Source organism: Malaclemys terrapin, chromosome 11 (assembly GCF_027887155.1).
Source record: "Malaclemys terrapin pileata isolate rMalTer1 chromosome 11, rMalTer1.hap1, whole genome shotgun sequence".
Lineage (NCBI taxonomy): Eukaryota > Metazoa > Chordata > Testudines > Emydidae > Malaclemys > Malaclemys terrapin.
In genome coordinates, this window is record NC_071515.1 from 41,828,961 (window position 1) to 41,852,499 (window position 23,539).

General features: G+C 43.6%; 1 protein-coding gene across 1 annotated transcript in view; it reads right to left on the bottom strand.

Annotated features, from left to right (window-relative positions):
- The window catches only part of MYO3B (myosin IIIB), a 328,398-nt gene that overhangs the window by 110,833 nt on the left and 194,026 nt on the right, over nt 1-23,539 (bottom strand). Inside the window, exons 26-30 of the mRNA XM_054043283.1 lie at nt 22,724-22,801; nt 17,845-18,050; nt 3,222-3,333; nt 1,966-2,128; nt 1,158-1,238 (exon numbers count right to left, since the gene is read on the bottom strand). Of these exons, the coding sequence (XP_053899258.1) occupies nt 1,158-1,238; nt 1,966-2,128; nt 3,222-3,333; nt 17,845-18,050; nt 22,724-22,801 (640 nt within the window). The remainder of the gene's footprint in view (nt 1-1,157; nt 1,239-1,965; nt 2,129-3,221; nt 3,334-17,844; nt 18,051-22,723; nt 22,802-23,539) is intronic.

Consider the following 23,539-nt stretch of genomic DNA (forward strand, 5'->3'; position numbering starts at 1 on the left):
GCTCCCAATTTCACTGAACATACAGCATATAATCCTAGAGCGAGGGACATGCTATTTTATGAACATACAAAATATTATGTATAAAGAGCCTCGCCCTAAGAGAAATGTACATTGCCTTTCTAATTCTACAGCCAGAATTATATTATTTTGCCTTCCTCTTGAAAGTCATAGTAATGCTGACTCTCAGGGAACAGGGTTGGGGAACGGAAGTTAGTTGTTGGATTTATAATGAAAATGGCTTGTCATTAACATTTTGGTTTTATGTTCAGAAGTGAGAGAACATTCAGCAGAAATCTTTTCTTTCAGTTTAACTATCATCTAAGCAAAACAGAACTCAGAGGTAACAGAAGTCACATAATTATAGTATAGGCAACGACTGGACTGAAATGTGGAGCACAGGTTTCTCTGTTGGTACATCTGCTATGGCTCTTTTTAGATCCGTTACAGAACTCCTTCACCCTTGGCTGCAGGGAACAATGGCATGCACAGGTGTGGTACATCATCCCTAGTTTGCTTCATGTTGGCTGCATTTGAAACTATAGCCTCCCTGCTACTCAGTTCAGTAGGCTGGATCTTTTATTTTCAGTGCCATATGATCTCTTGCTCTCTACTAGAGACCTGCACCACCCTGCAGGCCTGTTCCTTCAATAATCTCTTTCAAGTTTATTCAAATTCATATTGATATGAGTGCATTGAAGCCTGGCAGGGAATCAGAGGCTTGGCCCAAACTGGAAAAATCAGCAGCAATTAAGAATAAAACCTGGCAATCTGCCAATATTAGGACTAACCACAAAGCCAGAGAGATGGCATGTTCAGTGCCTATCATCCACACTTTAAGCAAAATGATTCTAGTGCTTCACACCAACTCTACACATGGTTAATACACATTGACTCTCTGAGCCCAGATGAATCCCTAAGAACTCATTCAATGGCTTTTGATCAGTATGTTTTGCTTTCAAAAAGGTACTCACCATAAAAGCTCCAAAGTGCTAGAGTCCTGTCACTGGTGACATTTGCTATTGAAGAACACAGCATCAGAAGCAGTATTTTCTGATTGCTTTTGTTTGGGCTGTTTACATTTCTCTCAGCTAAAAATACTGACATGAAGTTATCCATAGCAAAATAGATATAGTCTGTGGAAATAATGTTTTAATTACCTGCTTGAATATGTATAGCAGCATCAGTTCTTCTGTTCCTTATTTCCTTGTACTTCCTGCGAGCTTCATATCCTCTCCAGGCTAAAAATACAAACCCATGTGTTAGGAATTACATTTATTTAAGGAAGTGTTATAGAGTCAGAGATGTGCCTAATCTTCCATCCTCCCTGCCATAACCACCCCCTCCCACTATCTCTTCCTCACCCACCCACCAGTTGAACTCTGGGCTCATGACTGGAGCATAAGCATCTCCACAACTTCAAACGCATCTCCAGTCTTCCAAATTTTAATTGTCAACATGTGCTCTCTGATGTCACAAAGTCAAGCAAAGACTGTGAGGTGCAGAATCATTGGCGCTCAAAGTTCAATGCAAACAACTGCATCCCTCTAACACCCCGCCTCCCAAAAAATAAATCTATAGAGTGAAGCATGGTAAACTACAAATAATCAACCTTCCCAGCCCATGGCAGAATTTATGTTATTTGGAATCCAGAGGTACATGCAAAAAGGAGAATGTAGCTATTGCATCTCTTCTGCGTGCTGCACATTAGTCGAGAGACACTGAACAATACTCTTCCTTTGTTTACAGGCATAGTCTATAGTAGTAAAACATTTAAACAAAGACATTAGTGCTTACTAAACTGATAACTTAGTAATTAATCTGTAATGTTGGAATCAGTTAGCTGGAGGGGGAAAGTACCACATGTTATTTTGATTTCACAGCAAACCATTGAGAAAATGAATAGATAATTTGCAGGCAATTTAAAATGCCAAGATTGTGCATGAAATAAGGAATATGAATGTTTACCTGACTGAATGGCGACAGCACTATTTTCTCTTCGCTCTTTGATTCTCTTATATCTCCTAGCTCCAAGCCACCCCTTGGTATAGGCCTGCATTACCACCACCCTGCCTATAACTTCTCGCAGGAACAAATTTAACTGTTCTATATGGTAATACTTTAGGAACACCTGAAATGGAACAACAGGTTCAGCATTACATGTAAGCAGTAGAATAAAATCTTTTATACTGCCTCTTCCTTAGTATTATTTCAATCTACGTTACAGCATCATTGCTAGAAAAAGCTGCTAAATCTTATAGCTAGAATTTCAGAAACCATGTTGTAGAATATATGTTTTTAGTTTATTCCACTAATTACAATCACCCATTACAATGTAAGTCACACAATTATCCCATTACCCCCAAGTAAATCACCCATGACAGCTTGGTCAGAATGCTGCTTTTCTGTATCAGCAATGTTTAAATATAGCTTTTCAAGCTAGAGCTGATTTGTGGAAACATTTTCAATAATGGTCTCTTTCATTAATGTGGCAATTCACTGGAAATCCGGTGGGAGTCCTTAGGATAAACATTAGCACAAAGCGTTCCTCATGATAATGATAAGAGGGGAGGGGGTGAGTTTATAAATACAATATTGTATCCTAGTTCAGGGTCAAATCCTAAGGGCCCTTATTCAGGAAACTCCCTTTGGCTTACTTCTAAGGAATGAGAAAGCAATTCAGGATTTGGCCCCATATTTTGCAAAATCAGTCACGTCATTTTAAACCATGAACAAAGGCTGCTACTAAAATAGCCCAGAGCAGCTCATCTGAAAGGCAGGACAACTTCTAACACAACAAACCGATACTGGCCTTAAGTGGTTCACAGATAGCAAAGGCTAAATGGTGGCATTAAGCCACAACCTGCAGTAGGGAGGATTGTGGAGGAGCCCCACACCATGGAGGCATTATGCCTCAGGTGCACCCAGGGGTGGTGCAGGTACTATGTCACCTTTGGGAGAGGGTTTTATGTGCATCTCTCCTTATGCAGGCTAGGGAGGAAAGGGGCAAGGCATTCCCTCGATCTAGGGAGGCTAGTATCTGCAGCACTAGCCTGGAGCAGCAGTCCGCGTGCAGGAGCAGGGGACATTCCTTGCATCCTCTCCCTTTCCTATCACATCCACACAATGCTGGGCAGAATGAGCCACGGCTTCATTAAACCACTCATTAGACATGCCTCGCTGCAGAGAGGACACCCCTGGAGAAAACCAGAAACGTGCCCTACCTTTGTTTTCCCAAGAACCCAATTGTCTAGTTTCGATTTCTCCAAAATAGCAATACAGCTTTCTCTGCTACCAAGAGGGGTCTGATGGGCCTTGAAAGCCAGGTAATAATACCTACAAACACCAAAGGACAAAGAAAGAGCAAGTTAATTGCTACATAAACACACTTTGATTGCAACAGGGAATTATTATACTCCAGCTAAAGAAGTACTCTGAGTATTGTGGGCCAGATCCTCAGCCCTACTAAGTCCCCAGACCCCTTTCCACTAATAAGGTGGACAAAGGGGATTAAAATCCTAAATGGGCAGCTGAGGATACACCTGACAAAGGGGAATCTTTGACCCAACACTGCCACCACCTATTCCATCCTTAGGTGCATGAGGAAAGGGCTGTGGCTGGAGTATGCTGCACTCTAGCAATCCCTGCCAGTGTAATGGTCCATAAGGAGATTTTATGAGGCAGTGCCATTTAGAACAGCCTAGACGCTGCACTAAGTTTTGCTTGGGAATGGAGCTATTCCACTGAGAGGTTGGGGAGGTGGTAGAAAGCAAAACAATGGAAAGGAATGAGAAAATTAAAAAACTCATCTCACCCAGGAATCTACAAATATGCCCCTCAAGTTTAGATATAGCTCTAAATGTCCCGAGAAGTGAGAGAAAGAAAGCACTCCTCTTTCCCTATGCATTTGCATTTGCACTCAGCAAGGCTGCAGAAGTGCTCAAGCTAAGTACTAAAGACAGTTTAAATGGAAGAGGGCTGCTTGCACAGTATTTTCCTTGAAGACCCTTTTTCTTTGGCACTTGCTAGCCTTCTGGCCTCCCTGCAAAGCCCTTTTTTCAGGTATTCGGGAAAAGTGTGGGGAGGCGAACGTAAAGGAGATGCTTTGCTGCTGTTACTACTGCTGCTAACTAGCTAGTCATTATTAGTTAGGATTGCGTGAGGACTCTCTCTCTCTCTCTATACACCCACCCACCCACATTTTTATTGATATTATGCATTTTTAATCATTATGAAAGCCTCAAGCGCAATGGTCTGTCACTTGTTACAAAGCATTAAAATAAATACAAATCGCCATACACCAGTATTTAACAGGATTAGAAAATCAGTCTTATTGTTACACTCCATTATATTCTCCTATGCTACATGTACCTCTGTTTTTTGTATGTATATAAAACCACGTCTAAAAGCAATGCCGTCTTTTTAAAAACAAAGGGCCACATTCTCTGTTGGTGTAAAGTGGTGCAGCTCCACCAGAGTCCATTGGAGCTGTGCTAGTTTACACTAGTGGTGAATTTGACTCTGCAACATTTTAGATATTAGTACTTCTTAACTGTCAGTTGAGCCAACACCTTTTTTAATAGGGAGGAAACAAGCCTAAGTCAGCATACAATGTATGAATTCAAAATCAGACTTTACCACCACCAATTATGGGACCATATTCAGCTTCATACTTAGCTCTGGTCCCACAGGAAGTGATTATGGCTTCTGGAAAGAACGTGCTAATCTGGAACTGGTTCCACACTAACAAAGAGAGATGACATTCTGGCTCCACTGAAATCAATGGGAGTTTTGCCTTTAACCTCCATAGGTCCAGGATTTCATCCAGTGACCACTCTTTGTGCCTTTAAATTTCTGAAGTAAAAGTCTGTATACACACAGCAGTCATGCCCCCAGTCTGCCCCACCCTGCTCCAGAACTGTCACCTCTACCACATTTAAACTACTTGGCTGTTAGTTCTTAAGTTACATCTGTGTAGGAGCTCAATTGTTTAGACCAGGGGTGGCCAACCTGAGCCTGAGAAGGAGCAGAATTTACCAATGTACATTGCCAAAGAGCCACAGTAATACGTCAGCAGGCCCTCCCCCATTAGCTCCCCCCCCCACTCCCAGCGCCTCCTACCAACTGGCAGCCCCACCGATCAGCACCTCCCCCGTCCTCCCCATACCTCCTGATCAGCTGTTTTGTGGTGTACAGGAGGCTCTGGGGAGGAGAGGGAGGAGCGAGGGCATGGCAGACTCAGGGAAGGGGGTGGGAAGGGGTGGAGTGGGAGCAGGGCATGTGACCAGGGCCGGCTCCAGGCACCAGGCCACCAGCTTGTGTTTGGGGCGGCACCTGAAGGGGGGGCGGCACGGCGCGGTGCGGTGCTCCGGCTCCGGCCGCTGGGGAGAGCGGAGCTCCGGCCGGGCTCTCCACCTTCCCCGCGGCGCTCTGGCCGCCAGGGAGAGTGGAGCCCCAGCCAGCTCGCCACCCTCCTCCCGGTGCTCTGGCCACCGGGGAGAGCGGAGCCCCGGCTGGCTCGCCGCCCTCCCTCCGGGGCTCCAGCCGGTCGGGGAGAGCGACCTGTGGCCGGGCTCAGTGCCCTCCCCTGCCGCGCTGGGGTGGGGGGCGGCGGGAGGCTTTTTTGCCTGGGGAGGCAAAAAAGCCAGAGCCGGCCCTGCATGTGACAGAGCTAGGGGTTGAGCAGTGGGCACCCCCGACACATTGAATAGTTGGCACCTGTAGCTCCAGCCCCAGAGTCGGTGCCCATGCAAGGAACCGCATATTAACTTCTGAAGAGCCGCATGTGGCTCCGGAGCCACAGATTGGCCACCTCTGGTTTAGACTCCTATTGATGGAGGGGTGACAGGCCTAGCTAACTGTTTCCCTGAGATATAAAATGAGGAACAGCAACCAGGTGCCCCTTAAGATCCAAGGAAGGGGAAGTGACCAGCGAGAGCCTGAAACATGCAGCCATGTAAGGACAGAGCACAGTCTAACTCATACTAAAGAAAACATGGACAGTTATTATGGAGGATAGAAAAGAGGAGAATATGATTTTCAAATATTAGCTTCAGTTAATCTCTAGAGAGCAGCACCAATTGTCACAAGAAAGAAAAAAGAACCACTAAAATTGTGAATTAGGATCAAAGGGTAACAAACCAGTGGCTAAAGCATTGTAGACAATACTGGAACAGACACACTGAGGAGCTATGCTGATGCATCACGACTGAAGACATGGTTCACACTGTGTAATGAAAGGTGGCAGATTATGTATTATTAAAGTACCTTTTTTAATGCAGTGAATTTCTCCATACCAGCCATATCTCATAATTTATTGAGGCACGTACTTATGAAGGAAATTTAAGGGTGATATCATTTAGCAGCTATGGAGAGCAGTGCTACATTCAGGAGAAAATAAAGGAGTGGATCTAGGTTATTACTAAGGTTAAAGTTGTTTTTAGTGTTGTAGGCTAGTTGGTCCCAGGATATCGGAGAGACTTCTGTTGGCAAAATAGACATGCTTTCAAGCTTTACAGAGCTCTTCTTCAGGTCTCAGGCCCTGAATGTTGTCAATCCCCAGAAGAGTGATGGGCTTTTGAGCTGTATTGGTGAAACCCAATCAAAACACCCCCAACATTTCCCAAAAGGTATCTGCTAGTTTGCAGCTCCACAACATCTATTTTCAACCTGGCCCACAGTATACAATTTATGTAGAGTTAAATAAGTTCTGTCATAAATAACACTGGATGTTCATGTGATTTATGCATACTGATAACTTAAGTTTGTTTTCATACTTCTTTAGAAAGAGTATATCAGTTTCCCAATAATCCATGTATTTTTTATTGTGTGGGTTGGGTTGGGGCATATAAAAGTATAGAATAGTTTTCAGATCGTCTGGCTTTTTTGTAATTAATATCAAATATTCTTTCAACATCTAATAATCTTCTGTGCATTAATATATTACAGTTGGCATCCTAGTAATTTAGAAGCTACATCAGGGTCACATAGTGAAAAATTCTTGGTTATACAAGTTTTTGAGGTATTTAGCTTATGGACTTGACCATATAATTTAGTTACATTATAAATCCTATTACCATCTTATTTAGTTTCCTATACAACTTTGTATTTCAAACTGTTCATGGCTTACTTTCCACTGCTATCCTTATGAAACAGTATATAGCTGAACTGTAAGTAAAAGCAATGCCACTTTTCAGTACCAAATGCTTTTCCTGAGTGCTATGTTGACTGCCTGCTATTTATAAAATGTTAATCTTGTAAAAAACAACTATGCACTTTATTAACTGAGTGCTGCTGGGAATTTATTTTTGTCTAAAGAGAGTGTTCTATCCATAGTCAGTCTTCTGATGGTTCATGTAAGCTTTGTTTAACTTAACCTGTGCTTTTCTAAATTTGTCAAATGTTCTTACAAAGTACAGCCACTGGATGGAGGGCTCCACGAACTGGTTAACTAAGTTTCCTTTAGTGTCAAGTTTCCTGTTGGAAGCAACAACACTAAACTTTTTTGTTTATGGTATCAAATGTAAAAACAGAAGTGTCGCCGCCATAGCATATGAAAGAGCTGCAAGACTGGCAAGTCCTTTCTCATTGCTAAATGCTCTTGTGTAAGAACTTTTTTCCAGAAATGGTCCTGGAGTTTGAATAGTCCCAAAGTTTAAAGGTACTTAGATTTGGGTTCCAAAATTAAAATCCAGGTCTAGAATTGAGGTCTAGATTTTGGATCACCCCTGAAGTTCAGTGTTTGAGACCAATTCTAGTTTTTCTCTTTTTCTGTTAGTAGATATCCAGTCTCCATCTGGTTCCTGCCTTTTTTGTTATATTGTAACCCATGCACCTTCTGGGTGTGGTGTTCTGTCCCTTCTTGTCAGGAGTGAAAGTAACTTAAGGGACTTACCAGTATGCAGGGCTGCCGGGGTCCTGAGCAAGGTAGGGGCGGGGCCTCAGGCAGAAGGGGCGGGGCCTCAAGCAGAAGGGGCAGGTCTGGGGCCACACTCCCCCAGCCAGCCGTTCAGCACAGCCCAGCAGCAATTAAAGGGCCCAGGACTCTCGGCTGCCGCCAGCACTACCCCGGGGCTCTGGCAGTGATTTAAAGGACTGGAGCCCCGGGCCCTTTAAATCGCCATTGGAGCCCTGGGGCTCCTGGCCACCTCTGCTTCCCCGGGGCTCCAGCAGTGATTTAAGGGGCCCGGGGCTCTGGCTGCTAGTGCGGTAGTGGCCAGAGCCCCGGGCCCTTTAAATCACCACCGGAGCCCCAGGGCTCCCGGCTGCTACCAGTAAGGTCGGCTGTATACCAGCTCTTACCGGTACACCGGACTGGACCAGCTTACTTTCACCTCTCCCTCTAGGGGGGGAATGGTGGGAGGAGGCAGGGAGAGAGAGAGAAGATCACACTGATGTAGGCACCTATTTAATCTGCCTTCATGTACTAAGGCTCACTCCCTGTTGGAACACAGGATTTGTCAAATGAGATCATACAATCAGTTCATCTAATCTAACATCTTGGTTCTGGCAATGGCCAGTACCTGATGCTTTAGAAGAAAGTGAAACACCCACTTGAGTCACTGTTCAACTGTGCAATCTTGTACATGGTGGAAGAGGGAGGGCAAATGTGGCTCAATTGAGATACGCACCAAAACATCCGGAGGCTATCCAGAGCAGCTGAAATTCTGAGAATTTCTACTTATTGGGCCTAATTCTGACCTCAGTTTTACATGAGTAAATCCACAGTAACTCTACAAAAATCACATACAAGATGGAGTCACTCGGGATTTACTCAAGTACAACTGAGGTCAGAATTAGGCCTATATAGTTTCTAGCAATTATGTAGGGACAAAATTAGAAAGACCAAGGCACAAGACGAGATCAAACTAGCTAGGGACATAAAGAGAAACAAGAAAACATTCTACAAATATATTAGAAGCAAAAGAAAGACCAAGGACAGAGTAGGCCTGTTATTGTCTTTCCCCCCTCATTGAGTAACAGAAAATGTGGAAATGGCAGAGGTGCTTAATGACTTCTTTGTTTTGTTTTTCACCAAGAAGGTTGGTGGTGATTGGACGTCTAACATAGTGAATACAAGTAAAAATGAGGTAGGATCAGAGTCTAAAATAGGGAAAGAACAAGTCGAAAATTACTTAGACAAGTTAGATGTCTTCAAATCACAAGGGCCTGATGAAATGCATCCTAGAATACTCAAGGAGCTGACTGAGGAGATATCCTCAGATATCCCACTGGCCGCGGTTCACCATGCCAGGCCAATGGAGGCGGCGGGAAGTGGCGCGGGCCGAGGGATGTGCTGGCCCCGGCTTCCCACCACCCCCATTGGCCCGGGACAGTGAACCGCGGCCAGTGGGGGCCGCGATCGGCCAAACCTGCTGCGTCAGCAGGTAAATAAACTGGCCCGGCCCGCTAGGATGCTTACCCTGGCGAGCCGCGTGCCGAACATTGCCGACCCCTGGTCTAGACAATACTTATTCCTACCTTGAGTGCAGGGGACTGGACTAGATGATCTCTCGAGGTCCCTTCCAGTTCTATATTTCTATGAGTCTATGATAATAATTAGTTAAAATAAAATAGGAAATAAACTGCAGTGCTGAGTTTCCAGTAACAAACCTTTGGCTGCTAATTTTGATGCAAGTCTGTTGTCTAAATATTTTGAAGTAAAAACATTTGAACTTAGATGCAACCTGGTGCAAAAAGGAATATTTTATTTTCTAAATTTGCCTGTTCCCATTTGCAAAATTCCTGTGTATTGTATGTATTCAGTTATTTAGCACCTAAAAATACTTGACTAGTCACATTTGTAAGAGCAGCAAGACTGCAAGCTAAAGAGAAGGCAATCCCTCTTCAGAAGGTTTTATACAGATACACTTTGAATGGCTTTAATGATAACTATATTTATATAGCCTTTTTGAACCAAATGGTTCCTACATTGCTTTACAAACTATGCTGCCTGATGTGCAAACACATATATTTATAATATTCCCAAACAATATGTTAAAATGGAGTTAAGATTAAGTAATTTAGTAATTTAGGGTAAAACAACATTACAAAGAAGTTGTATTTATCCCAAAATCAGGCATTATAAACCTGGGAAATTTAGAGTTAACCTTAAACGTAAAAGAAATCCAATCACACTAAAGTATGTAAATGCCGTGGAGTGCCACCGTCCAGTAACCCTATGACTATGATTGAGGAATTTGAGTGTTTGTTGTCCCACATTAGATTAAACTGACCTTTAAATAAACATTTGACGTTTTCTTTTTGGCCCCCTCATATGATAAACTGCATTTATCATCCACCTATGACTACTAGGTCTGTACTCCGCCCTCTAGCCTATCTGAGAAAGGTCCATTTCTAACACTCCAGACCTCTGAGCAGCTGCATAGAGCTGCCATTTCGAACAACCAAAGAAATGATTAACCCTTTCCCTCCCACAATCAAATCTCTACCCCAAAGTACACTGGTATGAAGTGCAGAATGGACAATGTTCAGTGAAAGTTTTCAGGTCCAGTATCTCAACCCATTACGAGGTGATCCCTAGCTATGAGGGGAGATTCCCAACTTTCCAACAGGACACAATGTTTGTTCTTAGCCCTGGTAGGTCCTGAGATATTGGACCTTCAAATCATGGCATTTTTGTGCATGTAAAAAACTATAATTCTCAGAGATTTCTAAGTTGTATTGGCTATGATTTTTCTCTCATTCTGATGCCTGTACAGTTGAACACCTGGTTCTAAGGGACTCTGGCTTTACCGGTGGAAAATGTGGAAAAATGTACCAGCAAAAATATTTTTAAGACTTTTTAAAAATCCCTCTACAAGATCGCTAAAACAGTTCTTCTGTAAAGGATGTGGCAAACAGGGTCTGTCTACCCTTCAACCTGGGGTGTGGTTCACAGGTCGAAGAGAGACACACTAGCTGTCATTAAGCCAGTGTACTACAAAAAGAGTGTAGCTGGAGTGGCGCAAGCGGTGGAATGAGCTAACTGCCCTGAGTATGTGTGCCTAGGGTCTCAGACAGACACAGACTCGGGGCAGCTGGACCTTCCCGCAGCTCACTCTGCCTGCAGCTACCCTCTATTGTTAGCAAGCTAGCTTGGTGAGAACTAACACAAGTGTATCTCCTCAGCCTGGGAAACACCCCTTTCCCCCAGCTCTAGGTGTAGACATACCCACGCAGATTACATGCATGTGTGGTGTGGTGTAACAGTTTCAGTGGTGCTCATTTGGGATGCCCTACATAACTCATGAGTGACTCTGTACATACTTACACATAGGCAGTCATTTTTGTCCACCTATCGATTGCAAACCTCTCTGGAGTAAAATTCTACCCTGCAGCTGTTTAACAGTGCACAACACATGGCAAGAGTCCAGGAACACGATCTGGAAGATACATTAGTTTATCACATTTAATTTACAAGAGACATTTGGGTAGACCAACTAGGTGAAATCCTGATCCCACTGGAGTCAATGACAAAACTCCCACTGACTTCAGTGGGGCCAGGACACTAAAGCCATGTCCCCAAACATCATGTTGGGGCACTGGTTCAGTGCTGACTCAGAAGGAAGAGTGCCAATCACTTTGCCACTTATTACAGAATTTAAGATGAAATATTGGCTTCATTGAATCAATAACTAAACTCCCATTGGCTTCAATTGGATCAGGATTTCACTCCAAGTTTTCCAATCTGAAGTGCTCTCCATTTGAAAAACCAAACAAACCATAGGAGCTGCAATACCAAACCAGATCTGTGGACCAGAGAGATCCCACATCATCCCACAGTGGATGATTATGGAATAAACTGCCTATATAAGGGACATTTCTTCCAAAACTACCACCGGAAGCAGGATGGTTTATATTACTTTTTAAATAAGTATCTAGTGTAACTGAGGATGCTTTTATTATTCATATAAATATCCAATCTATTTTATCCCACTAATCTCTTGTCCTTGATGATGTCAAGATCCCAACAAGGGCAGTCAGGGCCAAGAGTCACAGCAGGGGAAAACCTGAGGCTGAGAGTAGTGATGGAGTTTATGGTCAGGTTGCAGGCCAGAGTAAATACCATGGGCCAGAGACTGAGCCAAGTTTCAGGGTCTGAGCCAGGAGGCAAAATCCAAATCAAGTCAAGGTCAAATCCAGGAATTCAGATGCATGGAGAAGGAATGGTCATGGCAGCTACAGGAGATGCAAACTGTTGCCTGCACACGTCCTGGAATGCCCCTTGGGTTTATATAGGGCAGGGAGTTATGAGGCTGCTCTCTGTCAAACCCTCAAGGCAGAACGTCCCATGGTTTGAGTCCACAGCGGTTCATGGGAAGTGGAGTGCAAGTTAGTTATAGCTGCTCTGGGGTGGCAGTCTGGAGATGTCAGCTAACTAGGAGCTCTACAAGCCCAGGTTCTAGATTTGTGGAGCCTTATAAATACCTTGTGGAAATCAGTTCCACAGTCTGATTTTTTTTTAAATAAGTATATCCTTTTCTCAGTTGTAAATGTGTTGCCTTTTAATTTCATTCACCTGTTCTTGAATTAATGAATGAGATTAGACAAAAGCACATATTGAGGGGACATGGCTTGAGGATTGCATATATTGATGAAAACATATTAGGGATTTAGAATGGCAGAGCAGTATTAAATGCAGTGGTTTCCACTCCTCTTTCTCCCTCCTCCCCCATAAAACCCAATCCTATCACAGAATTTGTGTGGGTGGATCCTTGTGCCCTAGGAAATCTATTAATGTCAATGGTGCCTCTACAGGTTCATGAGCCATCTTGGGTAGCTGGAGTTGTAAGATCAAGGCTATGGATTGTAAACTTTTTGAGACCAACAGTGTATCTTTTTGCATATTGTACAGTGTCTAGCACAATCAGGACCTGCATGGGCCATCCCAGTGATATAATAATAATATCATCATTCTGCCATTGAGGAGGCAATGCTCTCAGGAAAAGCAGAACAGTAGTGTGCCCTGTCACAATCCTGGAGTGAGACAGTCTATGACAAAGGATAGGAAACCAGAGAAGAAGGTAATGAATAAGAAAATCACAGCTATCTTTTATTTTTTCCTCCCTAACTGGTTATACAACACTTAATGTCACATTTTCACATGCTTGTGAGGATCTTGGAAGTGATACTATTCAGTTGTGTTTATATGGCTAATGGATTACTTCTTTTCTACTTCAAGGGAAGGGATATACATAGATATATATTTTATAACAGACGGTTGTATCCTTGGTTAAGGAAGCAGTGTGTGAATGGGTGAGAATTAAGCTCTTTTTCACTATCTGTTTTTAAACCCAATAAACTATCTTCCAGGTCTGCAACACTATGAAATAATCTGTTCTACTTGAAAACAGAAGACAGAAAAGAATAACATTAAACAAGACTTTATCTTTTATTTACCTCCACCTGATAAACCCTGAATGGCTCTGCTCCCTGACTTTGATTGTTTTGTCCTCAGATTTCCTGCTAAGAGTTTACAAAACACCACTATTGAACAGGAAGATAAGCAGCACACCTATTTGTTTAATAACATCAAGGGGGGGAAACTGCTGGCTCATCTATTTTGTTGTTAAGTTGCTCAAAAGGATCAAAATACCAATTAACTTGCTGGCTTAGAAAATCTTTGATATCCTCAGATTTACTGACATTTTGAAACTCTTGTTCTTAATAGCTTTTTGATTATGAACAAAGAAGTGCCAATCTCTTTAGCATTTGACCTGTTTTCTCAAATATTTTTATGTCTTCAACTACTTCAATGCCTAAAAACACCTGACTAATCAGAGCTGCTAGTTAAGGGAGCCTGCTTTCTCTTCTACCTATAAAAATAATTAGCAAAGCTTAAAAAAATTTACGTAGGGGATATGGAAATTGTTTTAAGAGAAGTGGGAAGGTGTGGTCTGAAGACAGGGCTGGAGCAAGAAACTCCTGGCCTATATTCTGAGCTCGAATACTGAGTGCCCTATGGTGTTGGGCAAATCAACTATCTCTTGGCCCTCATTTTCCCTACTTAGATTCTCTTCACTAGAAAATTACATCAAGTTAGACCACAAACCTAAGGACCCTTTGACAAGATGTTAAACACAACTTGCACCTGTCTGCATTGATGGCAAATCTGCAATTGACATTGTGTTAGATTTACCATGGCTTTTCAAGGTTGTGTTCTAATTCTGTACATTTATAGAGGAGAAGCCTGCTGATAATACTGGCCCTGTTCTCCATTCAATTTACAGCTACATTTCAAGGGAGGTAATCCTGATCAGGGCCGGCTCCAGGCACCAGCTTAACAAGCAGGTGCTTGGGACGGACAAGGGAGAGCGCGGCACCTGCGGCAATTTGGGGGCGGCAGATCCTTCGCTCCCTCTAGGAGCGAAGGACCTGCCACTGAACTGCCGCTGCCGATTGCGGCTTTTTTTTTTTTTTTCCAATTGCCATCACCGATCGCGACTTTTTTTTTTTGCTTGGGGTGGCAGAAATGCTGGAGCCGGCCCTGATCTTGATGTACTCAGGTGTAAATGAGAGAAGAATCAAGCCCATTAATTCTCCCTCACCTCTCTTCAGAAGTACTTTGAGGATTAGTTAATGTTCATAAAACACTACAAAGATGAAGGGCCTGGTATAACCCCAGTGAAATCAATGGAATTACACCAATGTAAAACTGGTATAATGAGTGAAGAATTAGACTTGAAATGTAGAGTGCTTTTAGTAAACAGAGAACTCTTCCTACCTGAAAAATCTGTTTCTTGTTTTATTTTCTTGCTCTCTTCCTTCACAATCTATTTTCCTATTGTATATTCATTAAGGGTATGGCTACACTACGCAGCTTTTAGCAACCTCGCTGTTCCGCTACAGCTGTGCCACGAAAAGCCGCACAGTGTAGATGCTGTTTGTCTGCAGAGAGAGCTCTCCTACCGACAAAAAGCTCCCCCCACCCCAAGCAGCATCGGCTTTGTTAGTAGGAGAGCGCTCCTGCTGACAAAGTGCTGTTCACATCGGTGCTTTTCGGCCAACAAAGTGCCAGTGTAGACGTACCCTTAGCATAACAAGTCATTAAAAATTTAGTTAGTGATTGTTCATGAATTTTTGGTTTTCTTTGATTGGATTCATGAATATTCTCTGTATTGTCTGGATGAGCAATTTTCAGACTATGAGTTATTTGTGAAGTGTTTGCTTTAGCTATTCACTGCTAACATTGTCACCTGGTACTGGTTCTGATCCCTGACTAGATGACAAATATTTTAAACAAGAGAATAATGAATAGCAAATAATTCACAGATTCAGAGATTTTTAAAGCTAGAAGGGACCATTAAGACCATTTAGTCTGACTCCTGCATAACACAGACCACGGAATTTCACCCAATGATTCCTGCATTAAGCCCAGAACTTCTGTCTGAGCATCTTTTAGAAAGACATCCAGGTTTGATTTACAGATAATTAATTATGGTACTTCCAGTACAAATGTTCAGGTCAATAAACACTTGTGTTAAAATTCATGATGCTTCTAGGAGACACAAACATTTTCACAAATATCCAGAGGCTGTCAGAATGCTCACAAGTCACAGGGTTTTCCTAGCTATAACTATAACGACACCAATATAGTGAAACCAATATACACCTCTATCCCGATATAACACTGTCCTCGGAAGCCAAAAAATCTTACCGTTATAGGTGAAACCGCATTATATCAAACTTGCTTTGATCAGCCGGAGTGCGCAGCCCTGCCCCGCTGGAGCGCTGCTTTACCGTGTTATATCTGAATTCGTGTTATATCGGGTCGCGTTATATTGGGGTAAAGGTGTAATTATAACCCCCATATGGACACTCGTATTCCAGAATAGGCCCTCATTCCTGAATGAGGCTTTTTCAGTGTAGCTTAAACCCCTTCCAAAGTGACATAAACTAAGCCAAAAAGGTGCTCTTCTGCAGGATTAAGAGTGTCTACATGGGAGTTACATTGTTATATCAATTTAAATTCAAACTTCAACTCAGAATGCTATAACGTTCATATGTAGAAAAACCCACAGCAAATCAAATGATGTTTTTAGTCACAAAAACATTTATAAATCATTTTTTACATTCATCTACCTCAGTGGTTCTCAAACTTTTGTACTGGTGAGCCCTTTCACATAGCAAGCCTCTGAGTGCGAGCTCCACAATAAATTAAAAACACTTTTTTATATATTTAACACCATTATAAATGCTGGAGGCAAAGCAGGGTTTGGAGTGGCGGCTGACAGCTCGCGACCCCCCACGTAATAATCTCACAACCCCCTGAGGGGTCCCGAACCCCAGTTTGAGAACCCCTGATCTAGCTGAATGAGCAATATCCACAAAGCCACTGCAATGTTGTCATGTAGCAGAAATCACCAATGGTGAAAAATGTCTGATGGGGTGTGGTTAGTTTTTTGCCACTATTTGATTAGTGCTGTGCAGACAGCCTGAGATAGAGTCCTTGTCTACACTACAAAGTTTCGCCGGCAAAAATTATGACGCTTTAATTAAAGCACTTTAATTAAAACCGTTGTTGCATGTCCACATTCGGTGTTTGTGTCAACAGAGTGCATCCACACTAACAGCTCTTGCATCGACACAGAGAGCAGTGCACTGTGGTAGCTATCCCACTCTGCAACTGGCCGCAGGGTGCTTTGGGAAGGGTTTGCAATGCCTCATGGGGCAGGTACGGTGTCACATTATGCAGGTTTCTCAATCCCATCCTTCCAGGGGCATCCTAGTAGATTGTCAGCCCCCTTTTCAGCTGAAGTGTGTGGGGGGAGGGAGAGGAGAGTGGTGTGTCTGGGACAGGGAAGATAACAGGCTGACCGACCTATCCGGAGGCAGGGGGAGGGGACAACCCCCACGTCAGCCCCCAGCTCTGCTCGGCACAGCAGTCTCTCCCAAAGCAGCCTGCTCTGCCTGCCTGCCTGCCTGCGGTTCTGTAATTCCCTCTGAGTTCTCCCACTCTCTCAGCTGCCTGGAGCAGCATCCTAAGCAGCTCTGTGAGCCCTCCATGCTGAGGAATGTCACAGCAGCCCAGCAGACCCCCACACACTCCCCACACCAGCAGTCTGCCTGCTGCTGTGTTCCTAGTGCAGGGCAGAACAGGAGCATTCCACGCTAATGATTTGCTCTTTGTTCCCCAAAGAGAGCAGCAGGCTCAGCTGTCCGATACTTGGAGCTTTGTAAGGGGAGGGGCGCATGCCTGCATGGCAGCAGAGATCAAAACAGTGAGCAGAGTGGTCATGGCAGGCATTGTGGGATACTGGTGGAAGCCAGTTCTGTCGACAAAACAAACAGCAGTGTCTACACTGACACTTTATTGCTTTAACTTTGCTGCAAAAAGCTTTATGCCTCTCCTTGAGGTGGTTTTGTTTTGCCGCCAAAAATAGCTTTGTAGTGTGTACAAAGGTAGCTTTTGCCAGCAAAACTTTCTAATGTAGACAAGACTGAACACTCTGCTCTGAGAGATTTTGTATAAAGGTTTGTGTTAGTTCCATCTCTAACCATGTCTTTTTATAATGGTCAAGGGTGATTAATTTCTCTGTACTTGTAATACAAGTGTTCATTTACACATGTCACAGGGACACATGATGGGAACATTTTTTCGTATAGAGCATTAAGAGCTTGATTTTGGTCTCACACTGGTTTTATACCAGTGTAACTTCATTGACCTCAGCGGGGTTTTGCTGGTTTTCAGTGTTGCAACTGGGAGCAGAATCAGGCCCAGAATCAGGTGTACAATCCAACATTTACTGAATCTTCTGCAACAAAACACAGTGTGTCCAAGAACTCACAGTTTACTGAATGGAGTCTTAAAGGGAGAATCATGTTACAAAAAGAGACCTGTTTTACCTTTTCACAAACTCTTCAAAGAGGATGCGGTGAGAATAACCCTGTTGACGTATCTTGACAGTTTCTAGAATTCCTGTGTACCGTAGTTGTACTAGAACTCTTTCTTGGGAAAATTTCAATGCCTCTCGGTCATCATTTGGTTTAATACAGCGGACAAAATGAGGTTGTCCAACCACCATTTTGGATAAAAGATCCATCAGAGAATACTAGCAATGAAAGCACAAAAAAAACATACAATTGACAAGAGACCCCAGTACAATTATTTTAAAGAAGCAATAAATATCCATAACTATATGTACATGCCTGAAGATATCACATAGAAAGGCTGGGAAATTATTTCTTTTTCTGAGAAAATGTTTTCATTAATTTTTTTTTCATTTTCATTCAAGTTTTTCTTTGACTTTTTTCATTTTTACCTAAGCGCCAAACATCCAAAAACCAGTCCCAACCCTACCCCCAGTTTTCAGATGCCACCAACAAACAAAAACTAAATTATTTTAACAATTATTGGAAACCAAAATTTTTTAGTTGTTTGAGGAACACACTAAAAATTTTGATGAAAATTGATTTTTGGTGCAAATTTCCATTTAGACATTTTCTGTTGAAAAATTCAATTTTTACAAACTTTTGATGAATTCTAACATCCATCATATTTGGTCAAGCAATATAACAAAGAACATACCAAATTTTACTAGAATGAAAAATATATTTAAGTAATTAAAATATCTGCTACTCATGGATACTTCTATAACATGGGTACTGTTATAATCTGGCTGAGTACCCCATTGTCTGGTCACAAATCTGTCGCAAGTGGATCCAATGACTGGTTTCAGAGTAGAATGAATCCCATGCTAATCCAAGCCAACTTGATCTGTATAGAGTCTAGTCACTGTTTCTAGTTCTGGGTCTACACAGCACATTCCCAGGATCAAACCTCTTGTCTGACAATCTTCTTTAGGATTTAGGTACTGCCATTCAGCTGGTCTAGACCCCAAAATCAGTGTCTCAGACCTCCTGAACCCACCCAGTATGCTTCCCCAGAGTTCCATATAGTCCAGGGGTGGGCAAACCTTTTGGCCCGAGGTCCATATCTGAGTATGGAAATTGTATGGCGGGCCATGAATGCTCATGAAATTGGGGCTTGGGGTGAGGGAGAGGGTGAGGGCTCCGGCTGGGGGTGTGGGCTCTGGGGTGGGGCTGGGCATGAGAGGTTGGAGATGCAGGAGGGTGCTCCGGGCTGGGACCGAGGGGTTCGGAGGGCAGGAGGGGGATCAGGGCTGGGGCAGAGGATGGAGTGTAGGGGGGGTCAGAGGTGCAGAATCCGGGCAGCACTTACCTCAAGCAGCTCCCAGAAGCAGCGGCCTACCACGGTTCCTTGCCAATGGGAGCTGCGGGGCCAGCGCTTGGGGCAGGGGCAGCATGCGGAGCAGCCTGGCCATGTCTCCATGTAGGTGCCGGAGCAGGTACATGCTGCTGCTTTTGGGAGACATGCGATACTGCTCCTGGGCTGAAGCACCGGAGTAGGGCAAGTCCCTGACCCCACTCCCCAGCAGGAGCTCGAGGGCCAGATTAAAATGTCTGAAGGGCCGGATGCGGCCCCTGTACTGTAGTTTGCCCACCCCTGATCTAGGCTGTGGCCAGTCTGGGCTTTTAGTTCAACCAATTCAGGAACAATATAGCAGGCCAGCAAGGAACACAGGCTTAGCAAAGGAACTTCTTAACCACAGAAACTTTACCCTTAAAACATTTGAGAATTACAGATCTTTGAAGACAGAAGTCCTGAGGTGCATCCTTCCCTGACCTGATCTCACCCCTTCTGTGAGTATGAGGCCTGTCAGTGGTGCAGGTTAGGCATTCACTCCTGCTCTCGTCCTCCTGAAAGTCTTTCCTATATGTGATGATGGTCAGTCCTCCCGCTTCCCCCTTCCCCCCCCCCCCTCCACACACATACAGAGCAACACCCTGCTCTTAAATAGGGTCTCTGTTTCTATGTCATGTGCTTAACTTTGAAAGCTTCAACCCCTGCCTACCATGCTTGCCCTGCCCCCGCCTTCATTGTCCCCACACCCACAAGTCCCCATATAGAAAAAATATTGTTTCAAGGTGTGGGGCAACAGTTGAGAGGTGATCAAAGTTGAATGGCCCCAGTTTGCAGTCTTGATGGATTCTTAGTGATAGTTCTTCCTTCCTGGGCAGGGCAGCTGTCTGTAAAGCATTATGTTAGGTTGCTCTCAGGCAAGTTGAGCCACAGTTCAATACATAATACAAATGGAGTTCACCACCCAGTGTCATGTAATTTCTGGACTTTCAAACTACAGAAGCAGTGCTTATGGAAAGGGCAATTTCATATCAGTGATTCCAATATTGATGTGCCATCTTGGCCCCCATTCACAGGCACTTGATCATGTAATTTTAACTGAGAGTTCCAGGGACTGCAATAAATATAGTCCCAGCAGCTACTCACATGTTTAAAATTACACTCACATATGTAAAATGCCTTGCCAAATCAGGCCCCAATAAAGAAAATCTTTAGAGTTTGACATGCTCAGACTTACATACCCCAGGATACCTGGACAAGGTCTGAACCTATTATTGTGCTTGAAGTAAAAGTAACTAATAGTCTGGAGGTAAATCAATTATAATAATTTCTTTACTATGAAGCTTAATCCAAACTATAAAATCAAGAGCTGGCAGAATACTGGAAAACATTTTTGGTTTTCAAAAATACCATATGCAACTTAATAAGGTTCCTGCCTCCTCATCAGTCACTATTTGAAAACATTCCTGTGAATGGATGTTACTCGGAGGTGAAAGTAAACCGGTCCAGTCCGGTACGGTGTACTGGCAAGAGCCGGTACATAGCCGACTGTACTGGCGGGGGAAGCTTCCCCAGGCCAGCAATTTAAAAGGGCCCTGGCCCTTTAAATCACTGCCAGAGCCCCAGGGTAGTGGCAGCAGCTGGAAGCCCCAGGGCTCCGGTGGCGATTTAAAGGGCCTGGGGCTCCCAGCAGCAGCCAGAGCCCCTGGCCCTTTAAATCACCCCCAGAGCCCCACTGCTGGAACCCTGGGGTAGCGGCAACGGCCAGAGCCCCGGGCCCTTTAAATCATCGCCAGAGCCCTGGGGCTCCCGGCCACTGCCACTACCGATACCATCGGGCTTTAGTGGTGATTTAAAGGGCCCAGGGCTCCCGGCTGCTGCTACCGCAGCTGGCGCCCTGGGCCCTTTAAATCACTGCCGGAGCCCCAGGGTAGCGGCAGCAATTTAAAGGGCCCAGGGATTTAAAGACCCTGCCCCTTCTGCCTGAAGCCCCTCCCCTTCCGGTTGAGGGTCCCACCCCCTTTTTTCAGGACCCTGGCCCTGCATACCAGTAAGTCCCTTAAGTTACTTTCTCCCCTGATGTTAATTAATGGTTAAGAAATGGCTGGCCTGTATGCAAATACCTATATTTACATGCAAACAAGTGTATTTGTGAATGAACAGTATTGCCATTTGGCTGTGAGCAAGAAGACAGTTAATTATGTTCCTGCTTTAAGTTGCAATCAGCCAACCAGGGAGCAGAAACAATAACATATTACTTAGGGCTGGTCTTCACTACCCGCCCGGATAGGCGGTAGAAAATCGATCTCTCGGGGATCGATTTATCGTGTCTTATCGGGACGCGATAATTGATCCCCGAATCGATGCGCGTACTCCACCAGCCCAGGTAGGAGTAAGCGCCGTCGACGGGGGAGCCGCGGCGGTCGATTTGCCGCTGTCCTCACAGCGGGGTAAGTCGGATCAGATACGTCGAATTCAGCTACGCTATTCCTGTAGCTGAATTTGCGTATCTGAAATCGATCCCCCCCCCCCCCCGAAGTGTAGACGTAGCATAAGATAAACAATCACTCGTTCTAACAGTGAATAGTTGAATTGAATAGTTTCCAAACAACCCATAGGAAACTGTTTCTCCAAATCATCCAACAAACCATTTTGAAAAACAAAGACTTCACTGAAATCAGGATCAGTTTGCAAAATATTTGTGAACACTATAAAGAGCAAAATCCTTGGGTACTGCCAGAATCCACAGAACACAGGCAGGTTGGTATGCCAAGGTGGCATAAAGCTTCCACTAGAACTGCCCTGATCCTGGTGCTGTGCTATACACTTCTTCCACTATGTGCTGTGTTTCAGTAGCTTGGGAGCTGCTCTAGGCTACGCTCGCCTACAATGACCACTTAAAACCAAAAAAATAACCCAGGATCAGCATATCTTAGTAGTGCTCTGACCTGACTCCCATTTAATAACCACCCCACCATTTCTGTACCAATTTGATTGTAATAAATTCACCTGCACAGCCTATGTTAACTCAATCACAGAATTATTACAGACAGATTGACTACTTCTATCTTCTGTAATGGTGCTTGCAAAAATGGATTGACTTTACTTATTTATTAACAGACATACGGCCAGTATTTTAAAAAGTAACTCACTTGCACAAGCAAAGATGCAAGGACAATTGGGTATTTGCAATTATAATATTTGTACGCACAAATACAACGGCACACTCAGTTGTGTGTGCTCAAACGGGCCTTAATTCTTGGCCCATAGTGTTTTAGAGGGAGAATATTCAACTGCAGCTTGTTATGAAATCATAGAATGCAAGTCACTGTCTAGGCCCTAGATCCTAGTACCAGTAGATTTTTGGCCAGTTCTGAGAAGCACCATGGTCAAGTGACAAGAAAGAGCAAGAAAAAGAGTCAGAGTTCTGTAAGTCTAGGGAGGCATCAGAGTGGACAAGAGATACTCTCTTGTCCACTGCTCTCACTTAGCCGCACAAATACTAGATTAATCATCTGTTCATGTAATCAAAATGCCTTTTGTAAAATTTACATTTTATACCCTAAAATAAGAAGCCACGGTTTGTCTCTTCATGTTGGTTGTTTCCTCTGGATGTCGCATCATCTCCATTGTGTCAATCTGGAAATAAAAACTCAGACATCAGTGGTGATTTACAGAGCGTCTTGGATCCCAAATCTGAGAGCAAAGTACAATATTTTTCAAGATCATTCTTTAGTGTATATATACACATTATCAATAGTTCATTAGGGACCTATATTTACAAAGGGCCAGTTCCCTAAGAGGTGCTGAACACTCAATTCTTACTGACTTCAATAGGAATTGTGGGTGCTCTGCAGACTTGGCCTGCAGAATTTCAGTTTTGTTAATCCATTTGTCAGCATCGTCCTTCACAACAGAGAAGAGCCCAGATAATAATCTTTTATCCCCATCCCTCTTTGAGCATTGTCCGCTCTGATGCAATGGAACTTGGATCTGATTCACCATGGTTTGGATTTGGGTTTTGCAAACCCAAATCTTCTGATCTGAACCACTCAAATATTAATAATTCAGGTAAAATGGAACCCAGATCCACGCAACCCCTCGTTTGGGATTTACAAAACTAAAATCTGACACACGCAGCACTGCAGAAACAAAACCTGGTGTCTTCTGCCCTTCTGTGTGCTGAGAGAATACAAAAACAGTGACCATCTGAAGGATGTGCAGGCTACTTATTCTCCACAGGGTATCATTGGCACCTCTCAAGTGAGCACTACATTACAGTATAGAAACAAAGTACTAAATCACCAAATTACTAAAGTAGTGAATAGAAAGCAGAGAAAATACTGGGAATCCATTCAGCAAATTTACTAAGAATTT